This window comes from Lactuca virosa, chromosome 1 (assembly GCF_052849685.1).
Source record: "Lactuca virosa cultivar CGN04683 chromosome 1, Lactuca_virosa_CGN04683_v6, whole genome shotgun sequence".
Lineage (NCBI taxonomy): Eukaryota > Viridiplantae > Streptophyta > Magnoliopsida > Asterales > Asteraceae > Lactuca > Lactuca virosa.
The window spans coordinates 74904104-74914498 of record NC_136426.1 but is presented as its reverse complement, the minus strand read 5'-3'; the positions used below and the strand labels follow the sequence as shown (position 1 = coordinate 74914498).

Here is a 10395-nt window from a genome sequence, read left to right as displayed (position 1 = left end):
GGCTCGCGTAAAAAGCAGTAAAGCCTCAACCACCAACCAAACATGTGCACATATAGCAGATAATCATATAACAGTCTACAGACAGCAAGACAGATCTACAGATTACTAAGCATAGCATCATCCTATATACAAGGATATTGATCTAATAGATCACTACAGTACAATAGCATGCATAACAGGATATCGAATCCAATGGTTCGGCCTTGGTGGCTTCGACATGCAAGTACAGTGAGGAAAACTCACCTCACAAACTGAACAAAAGTTGATGAGGTCCCAACTCTGAATCTCATCTCTCTAACCGAGACCTATTCCCACCACTGACTAAATTCCATCAAACTCCCAAAATACCCTCAATGTCAAACTTGGTCAAAGTCAAATGGCCAAACCAACTAGATCAACTGAGTCAACCCAACCGAGTCAACTTAGAGTGCGTGCGTGGGGCGTACTCCGGAGGTCCGTTGGGTGTACACGCAGCCTCGCAGTTGACCACCATCAGGGTGGTTAACCTCGTACGCAGGGCGTACTCTGAGTAAGCGGGGCGTACCATCGCAAGTCCCAAACTTTATTAAGAGCTTAATGGCTTAAGCTCTTACATCCATAATTCAGATCCATGGCTAAAATCCTCGTAGGAGTCATAAAGTCTCAAATTTTATGACCTAGCATGTCCAAAAAGTTCTTAACATAAGATCTTATTCCATGAAGGACTTCTAAATGATGCATGAAGCTAAACTAACCATTTGGAACCCATTTTTATGACTTAAGAACCCTCCTAGGGTCTGAAAGGACAACTCAAAGGTCAAGAGCATGCCATATTCAAGATCTAACATTTTGGGACTAAAAGGTCCATAAAGACACCCAAATCTAGATCTATATGCTAGAGGGATAAAGTTACAAGCTTTATACCTTAGAAAGGTTGCAAGAGATGTAGAAATCTCAGATCCAAGTGTTCCACTCCTTAAAGATAAACTTGGATTCCTTCCTCCTTCTTCTAAGGCACCAAAAACACACTTTTAAGCTTGAAAAGGCTCCTCAAGGTGAAACTAGGGTTGCACAAACGTATGAGAGGGATGGAGGCAGCTAAGGTGAATGAAATGAGGCCATAAGAGTGCTTAAATATGAGTCACACCCTAAAAATTAGGGTTTCCTTAATTGGCAAGTACGCCTCGCGTACACTGATGTACGCCCTACGTACTAGGGCACGCCCTAGTACGCTCAGCGTACTCCGAAGGCCAAATTACAAAAATGCCACTAGGGCTCCTTTTGCACACTTTCTTGAACTTAGGGACCAAAATGCAACATAATTAAATTATAGGGTTGAAATTAGAAGTACCTTATCATCGGGATGTTACACGTATTTTGTACATTCCAGCAACAACATTTTCTTAAACTCATTTATCCAAAATACATGTGACATGATTTGGTTTAGTGGTTAATTACTACTTAGTAACAATGATAATACCAAGCATCAAACAATTTATAATTAAGAGCATTATTATTAACAATCAGTTTAAACTAGTGGTCAAGGAAAGGGAAAACAATAGCAACCTACTTTCACGTCCATATTTAATATACAGACTATTTTCTTGGGAAAAGTTCAAACAATAGCAATCTACTTACATTTTATAATACAAAATAAATATTATGAAATACAATATTGAAAGACACAACAAAGACCATTCGTTGTATCCAATGATCAAGGGTCCTGACAAAAATACACAGTAGGCATCTACATACTGACCAACGTGTGACATTCACAAAGCCGCCAACGAATGGTCTTATACCTTATAACTAGTCATCCCATTCTTGACCCCAAGTTCATGAGTATGTAATTGTACTTGGAGCTGCTAGAAACAAGGTTTGAGTATGTTATTGTACTTGGAGCTGCTAGAAACAAGGTTTTGCGACCGGACAAAGAACTCCACTAATATCCTTCCTTTCTTGACCCCTCATATAACATTACATATATGTAGTTTGCTTATGATATGCTCCATACAATATACAAGTCCACCAACAAGTACTTATACAATAAGTTTTTATCAACCATACGAGTTCCAACATAGGATAGTTTTCATCATCCAACTTAAACCCAAGCCTAAATTAGAAATTATCGAAGACGTCTTATGAATTAAATACATCATATTTATTCGTCAACACAAAGTATAACCAAGAAATATAATAACCAAACAATGTATCTATTAGAATAAATCATAACCAATTCATATGTAAATTACAATCATTTAACAATTAATTTTAGATATTCATTTAAAACAGAGCGATATGAGTACGTTAGACGTATTGATAGTTTATTAAAAAAAACAAAAGAAGTAAAACCCTAAATTTGATCCTTTTTCAAGAAAATGGTGTCGCATGTAGAGAGAGGTGTTAGAAAACAGGGATACTTTGTGGACGCCGGAAGAAATTATTCGGATCAACTTTGGCCTTGATTCGAATCAACTTCTGAAAATTGTCCCTTTTCCAGTACCTCTCACCCCAAGGACTGGCTTCTTCATAATTAGAACTTCCAACACCCAAATCCAAATCATTGTAGTTGGAATATGCCTCTCTTGGGTTCTTTGACACATAAGGCGTCAATAACTCGTCCAAGCTTCGCAGCCACATTATCCTCTTGAGCGATGTAGGGGTTGTGTCTGAAGTTTGACCGTTAAAATTAACAGTCTTGAGAATCTGTAACAACACCCCAGCTCTATGAGGATATGGAATTGCTGACTCCGAGTAATCAGCCATCCTTCCGCCAAAAGGATTGATCATGAGAAGTGCCGATCCGTCGTTTTGCATGAGCTTTCTCCATATCTTTCTTAGGCCGCGTATGGGAATTGGTGTCCGGACATAGTCTGATTTACTTTTATTGTTCAGCTTGGCTATAGCAGACCGGTTCGTGAGGATCTCGATTGGGGTGGAGCTTGGCAAGCCCCAAAACACAACGGTCGATTGGATGCTTCTAATTTCTTCACAAATCTCTCGTCTAACACCGAGCTCAGGAAATTTTTCGTCCAGCAACGGAAGCAATGTGTCCCTTGTGCCCTGATAAATTCCTTCGAACATAATTCGTATGGTTTTCTTGGTGGTGTTGCCAATATATTCGGCAAACACCTGAGTCCTTATGTGTAGATTTCTATCAATAGTTGGCGCAACGTATTGATATTTATGGAAATTTTTGGTTGCCCCTTCTTCCAAAGTTTTATTCAGTATGAATACAGTTACTTTTTCTGGAACTGGAACCAACCTGAGCTTCCATGCAAGAACGATTCCAAAACTGGAAGCACCGCCTCCTCGTATTGCCCAAAACAAATCTTTACCCATCGACTTCCTGTCGAGAATATTTCCATTGACATCCATAAAGCGAACATCCAAAACATTATCAGCAGCAGTACCATATTTCCTCAGTAGGTTTCCGTAGCCACCACCGCCCATGTACCCGCCAACACCCACCGTGGGGCAAACACCTGCCGGGAAATACAAGGTGTCAGTCTTCTGAGAAATACTGTAATAGAGTTCACCAAGCACAGCACCTGGCTGGACCCATGCGGTCCTGTTAGCTACGTCCACGTCTATAGACCTCATGTTGGTGAAATCAAGCATAACAAACGGAACATCAGCAGTGTATGATAGGCCTTCATAGTCATGGCCCCCACTCCTGATCCTGATCTCGTATCCATGTTTCTTTGCGCAGAATAGAGCCTTTTGGACAAGTGTTTCATCCACAGGTGTCACGATGATTGATGGTTTAGGAGTGGAGGGTTTAAGGAACCTAGTGTTTTGCACTGCGACTTGCCAAATGGGAATGAAAGAAGCATTCACAGGTGTGAAAATGAGTTGAGAGAAGGAGGTGACATTGTTGGATTTGGGCTGTATGCAACTCATGAAATTTTCCGTACCTGGTGTAACATCAACAAGGGAAGATAAGTTTGCCCATGAGTTACAAAAGGAAAGACAAAGAACCAGGAGGAAGACGACAGAGGAGCTTATTTGAGACTTCTTCATGTTAATTTGATGGGTTTGAATATCGATGTCAGTGTCTTATTTATAAAGACTATAGGGCATAGAGTTGACTTCAAAATGGGGCTATAAAAATGGTGAATTCAAATGGGGTTAGAAAAAACCTAGAAGGAGCTTGCTGATTCGAATTTATCAAAAGGTTTTAAATGAAAATTGATTCCCATCATAAGTGATGTCTTCATACTAAAAGCTAAATTGATTATCCTTAATTTTAGATTATATATGTTGTGTTTGTCTGTGTGTCTGTGTGTTTAAACTAAATTCACATAAGGATTCACAAAACAAAAACAAAATTCTTTAGTCAATGCTGACCTAAACACATTGAGTTGAAATGGTAAATTGCGACCTCACATTCTGATTCCTAATGGAATAGTCAATTCCGCTCTCTATCTGTGATACACTTGATTTAGTTAACGTAGATTCCGTTTCAAGTTTTCAACTAGAAAATTGCGGTCTGGATAGTATAGTTTTTAAGGTATTAATCTCGTCAAATATACTTATTTAATTCTCAAAAGTGTTTAAGATATGTGCTTCCTGTTAACGACCACCATTCACAAGTAATTACAAGTTTGAAAATTTCAATTATACCCTTTGAATCAAAAGTCAGTGGAGAAAATAATGAAAACACTAATTAAAATCATTTTACCTTTTGTTCCTAATTTTCTTCGTACCTATTTAAGATGATAACAAGTGTCTCTAAACTTAACATCTCAATCAAATTTAAATTAAATTTAATGACACTTGTCACCATCTAAAATAGGTAAAAAGATAATAGGAACAAAAGTAGAAGGATATTTAATTTCTCTTACAAAATATACAATAACTTGGTGACTCTGATCTATATATGGCATTGTCTAATTTATAAAGAATGGAGAGGATGATGACTTCATATGGGGTTATAATTAGTATTTAACGGTGAACTCAAATGGAGTTAGAAAAACCGATCGACCCTAGAAGGACCTTGGTGATTTGAATTCTTAAAAGGTCTTAATTAAATGAAAATTGATTAAGATCATAAGTGGCGTACGTGTTAAAAGCAAATTAGATCATCCTAAACTTAAGTTATATATGTATGTACACGTATGCATGCATGTATTTATGTATGTATGTATGTATGTGTTTGTAAAGCTAAATTGAAATATGCATCCATAAAACAGCATTCTTTAGTCAACATCCATAATTGCTGATCTAAACATATTGAGTTGAAATAGTAAAATATGACCTGGCATTCTGATTTCTAATGGAATAGTCAAATAGAATCTAAGATGCAATTGATTTAGTTATAATAGATTCAAATTCAACAAGAAAACTGCGGCATAGATGATATGAAATTGCTTTCAGATAATGTACGTTGTTTAGCTTTTTATTGAATGTAAGATGTGTGCTTCTTGTTAAGGGTGAGCTATTACTTTTATAATTACAAGTTCTGAAGATGTCAATAATACCATCTGAGTCAAAAGTCAACGAAGGAATAAAAGTCAATGAAAGATATGTGCTTCCTGTTTTTTTTTTCTCATATAGTTTGAACCACGACATGCATGCAGACTGTTGAGGTTGATTAAAGCTATGATATTAAATATTAGGCTAATGATATGGAGGGCTTTAATTCGAAGACTTGGCAAAAGTTTTGTTAGAAGCAATGAAAAAGTTAGAATGGACGTCATTGATTAGAAAATTGTTTTCACGGTGTCTTGAGATGGTGTCTTATTCTTATAATACTCACTGGCAAATTCCATATTTAATTTTCAATCATTTTATTTTGTCTAAGTGTCGTTTAAGGCTAGTTTATGTTTCGTTTTGCCGGTGCATCAACCCGCTATTTATGACTAGACAAGTATGATAGGGTGGCAAATTGTTTATAAGCCTTTGCATTTAAAGTTTTCGAAAACCTATTTAAACACTCCAAACTGATCAAAAGCATAGACGAACATTTAAACAACCAAATTTTATTGGGGCGGGCGGGAAGTTGAACCTAGAAAAACAAGATATTATTATTAATCGTAAGATGGTCATATTTGGGCAATCCTCCAAATAAGTCGGTGAATGTTAAGGCCTCTGCACCTACTTGACACCCGATCATAAGTGCTAGTAACTAATAATTCGTATGTTTTTGCATAATGGATTATCACATTAATCACACATAAACACAATATAAAGGCGAGAATTACAAGATATAAATACAATGTAAAAGCGGGCATTACATGATAATGAGCCTAGAATAGGTCGTAATACAATTACTAGTACAAATACACTAACACGCTAACATGTCCCCGTTCTTTTATTAGGATGAAGAGTCTAAATGTTCCTACTAGATTTGAACTCATGAAATATTGTAGAAGGAAGCCCTTGGGTAAAGATATTTGTATATTACGTGGACTAATTATAAGTGACATGTAAAACTTGAACATGGCCCACAGGACCACATTGCAAATGAAGCAGATGTCGATCTCAACGTGCTTTGACTTTTGATGTTTGACCGGACTAGAAGACATGTAGGCAATATTTACATTATCGTAGTAGGCAATAGTGGCTTTGGATGATAAGGAGTGAAGTCTCGTAAAAGGTTCAGAGCGCACCTCCTAACCCTCGGATCAGCTGGGCAAGAGCAAGTGAAAAAGCATCCATCGATGTCAGATAGCCACCTCATGGCTATGATCGGATCCTGAACTCCATCAAAAGTTGGGGGCTTCGTATTTTCGAAGTCCCAATACTGAAAGGTTCTCCCAGCACCAATCCCAGCAGTTGAAACGGTTGCGGTGGCTGCAACAGCCGCAAACAAAGCAGCATAACACTCGTCAAAGTACTCCACCATGGCGGTCTTAATAGACCCAAACATCTCTGGCAATTGTGCTCGGAAGTGAGCAACAACCTCCTCCTGGAGGATCTCCCTGTCCTCAGACACAGCTGGCCCATCCTGGCCGCCAGCTCCCGATCCTGTCTCAAATCGTCTCGTCGTCATCATATTGAAAATAAACCAAGGAGATATCAAATAACATACATATCATACCAGGGGAAACAACTCCCAACAAATCGCTAGGGGTTGTGACTTCCTTGTTACACGTACGGGTCCTGTGCTTCCAATAGTATGGGCCCATACTACCTTCCACAGCTACCCGTATTTGTCTCAAGGACCATCACAACAACCCTAAAAATACACACTTGAAAACGCATACACTCAATCCTCACTCCCTAGAGGAAGGCTAACATCATGAAACTGGTCGGCTGACCCCACACAACTCATCTATGAAACTTCCACCAACCCGGCAGCACTCACATATGCTAATCATACATAACACTTGACCCTATAGACAGTCGAATATCTGATCCTACCCTAAGTCCTTCATCAGACAAGAACAGGAAATAAGATCAAACCAAACATTCTCAGGCTATAGAATCTTAGTTATCTATAACTATGATGCATACACTAAGCAACTACAGTAATGATGTCAGTTTCATATAAGGAAGAACCCTAGCCTATCAGGCATCATATAATCAGAAAATTCTATCATGCAATTCCTGAAGATCCCTGGCCTATCATTAGCATAATGTTCTAATATATCACAAGATCAAATAACAGTGTGGTAATTTGGGGTCTACTTACTGGCTCCGGCTGATCGTACACATCGCATCCTTTTTTATTATTTGAAAACAATTTGAAAATCATTTTTTTATTTTAATTTTTTTAAAATCTTTTTCCTTAGTTTGAGATTGGATTCGCACGAGTGTTCCTCCAATTTACTCAAACCAAGGCTCTGATACCAACTTGTAACATCCATAAAAATCACAAGAAATTCAAAATTTTTAAAACCAACCCAAATTCACAATTCGTTTACAAACATAGTTTTCAAAACATTTTCAACATCAGAGTCTCCCAAAATCATAAGTCAAAATATGAGGATGTGTACGGTCACGCCTTCGCCTTCCCGCGGTCATCTGATGTACCTGAAATATAACCCAAAATTGTAAGCCAATGCTTAGTGAGATCCTCCAAAATACAACCACACAAACAAATAACATATACGATAACAGCATGTCGGGTCCAATCAACCATCGGGTTGGAATGCAATACACTATGGGTCCAGTTAACCATCGGGTTGGAATACCCTAGGCCCCTCAACTATCAGGTTGGAATGCCAATACACAACGGGTCCTGTCATCCTCGGGATGGAATACCCTCAGGCCCACTCAACCATCGGGTTGGAATGCCCTCGGTCTGTTGGCTCGCGTAAAAAGCAGTAAAGCCTCAACCACCAACCAAACATGTGCACATATAGCAGATAATCATATAACAGTCTACAGACAGCAAGACAGATCTACAGATTACTAAGCATAGCATCATCCTATATACAAGGATATTGATCTAATAGATCACTACAGTACAATAGCATGCATAACAGGATATCGAATCCAATGGTTCGGCCTTGGTGGCTTCGACATGCAAGTACAGTGAGGAAAACTCACCTCACAAACTGAACAAAAGTTGATGAGGTCCCAACTCTGAATCTCATCTCTCTAACCGAGACCTATTCCCACCACTGACTAAATTCCATCAAACTCCCAAAATACCCTCAATGTCAAACTTGGTCAAAGTCAAATGGCCAAACCAACTAGATCAACTGAGTCAACCCAACCGAGTCAACTTAGAGTGCGTGCGTGGGGCGTACTCCGGAGGTCCGTTGGGTGTACACGCAGCCTCGCAGTTGACCACCATCAGGGTGGTTAACCTCGTACGCAGGGCGTACTCTGAGTAAGCGGGGCGTACCATCGCAAGTCCCAAACTTTATTAAGAGCTTAATGGCTTAAGCTCTTACATCCATAATTCAGATCCATGGCTAAAATCCTCGTAGGAGTCATAAAGTCTCAAATTTTATGACCTAGCATGTCCAAAAAGTTCTTAACATAAGATCTTATTCCATGAAGGACTTCTAAATGATGCATGAAGCTAAACTAACCATTTGGAACCCATTTTTATGACTTAAGAACCCTCCTAGGGTCTGAAAGGACAACTCAAAGGTCAAGAGCATGCCATATTCAAGATCTAACATTTTGGGACTAAAAGGTCCATAAAGACACCCAAATCTAGATCTATATGCTAGAGGGATAAAGTTACAAGCTTTATACCTTAGAAAGGTTGCAAGAGATGTAGAAATCTCAGATCCAAGTGTTCCACTCCTTAAAGATAAACTTGGATTCCTTCCTCCTTCTTCTAAGGCACCAAAAACACACTTTTAAGCTTGAAAAGGCTCCTCAAGGTGAAACTAGGGTTGCACAAACGTATGAGAGGGATGGAGGCAGCTAAGGTGAATGAAATGAGGCCATAAGAGTGCTTAAATATGAGTCACACCCTAAAAATTAGGGTTTCCTTAATTGGCAAGTACGCCTCGCGTACACTGATGTACGCCCTACGTACTAGGGCACGCCCTAGTACGCTCAGCGTACTCCGAAGGCCAAATTACAAAAATGCCACTAGGGCTCCTTTTGCACACTTTCTTGAACTTAGGGACCAAAATGCAACATAATTAAATTATAGGGTTGAAATTAGAAGTACCTTATCATCGGGATGTTACACGTATTTTGTACATTCCAGCAACAACATTTTCTTAAACTCATTTATCCAAAATACATGTGACATGATTTGGTTTAGTGGTTAATTACTACTTAGTAACAATGATAATACCAAGCATCAAACAATTTATAATTAAGAGCATTATTATTAACAATCAGTTTAAACTAGTGGTCAAGGAAAGGGAAAACAATAGCAACCTACTTTCACGTCCATATTTAATATACAGACTATTTTCTTGGGAAAAGTTCAAACAATAGCAATCTACTTACATTTTATAATACAAAATAAATATTATGAAATACAATATTGAAAGACACAACAAAGACCATTCGTTGTATCCAATGATCAAGGGTCCTGACAAAAATACACAGTAGGCATCTACATACTGACCAACGTGTGACATTCACAAAGCCGCCAACGAATGGTCTTATACCTTATAACTAGTCATCCCATTCTTGACCCCAAGTTCATGAGTATGTAATTGTACTTGGAGCTGCTAGAAACAAGGTTTGAGTATGTTATTGTACTTGGAGCTGCTAGAAACAAGGTTTTGCGACCGGACAAAGAACTCCACTAATATCCTTCCTTTCTTGACCCCTCATATAACATTACATATATGTAGTTTGCTTATGATATGCTCCATACAATATACAAGTCCACCAACAAGTACTTATACAATAAGTTTTTATCAACCATACGAGTTCCAACATAGGATAGTTTTCATCATCCAACTTAAACCCAAGCCTAAATTAGAAATTATCGAAGACGTCTTATGAATTAAATACATCATATTTATTCGTCAACACAAAGTA

General features: G+C 38.3%; 1 protein-coding gene across 2 annotated transcripts; it reads right to left on the bottom strand.

Moving 5' to 3' along the window:
• Positions 1-2160: 2160 nt before the first annotated feature.
• LOC145146874 (tetrahydroberberine oxidase-like) lies at positions 2161-4206 on the bottom strand. Of its 2 annotated transcripts, XM_079075035.1 has the most exons (2): positions 3531-4206; positions 2161-3464 (listed from the first exon to the last, which is right to left on the bottom strand). In XM_079075035.1, exons 1-2 carry the CDS (start codon positions 4000-4002, stop codon positions 2383-2385), a joined length of 1554 nt encoding a protein of 517 aa, XP_078931161.1. In that variant the 5' UTR covers positions 4003-4206; the 3' UTR covers positions 2161-2382. The 2 variants fall into 2 exon arrangements, with proteins under 2 accessions (XP_078931161.1, XP_078931160.1); XM_079075034.1 differs by having other exon boundaries at positions 2161-4206.
• Positions 4207-10395: the final 6189 nt, after the last annotated feature.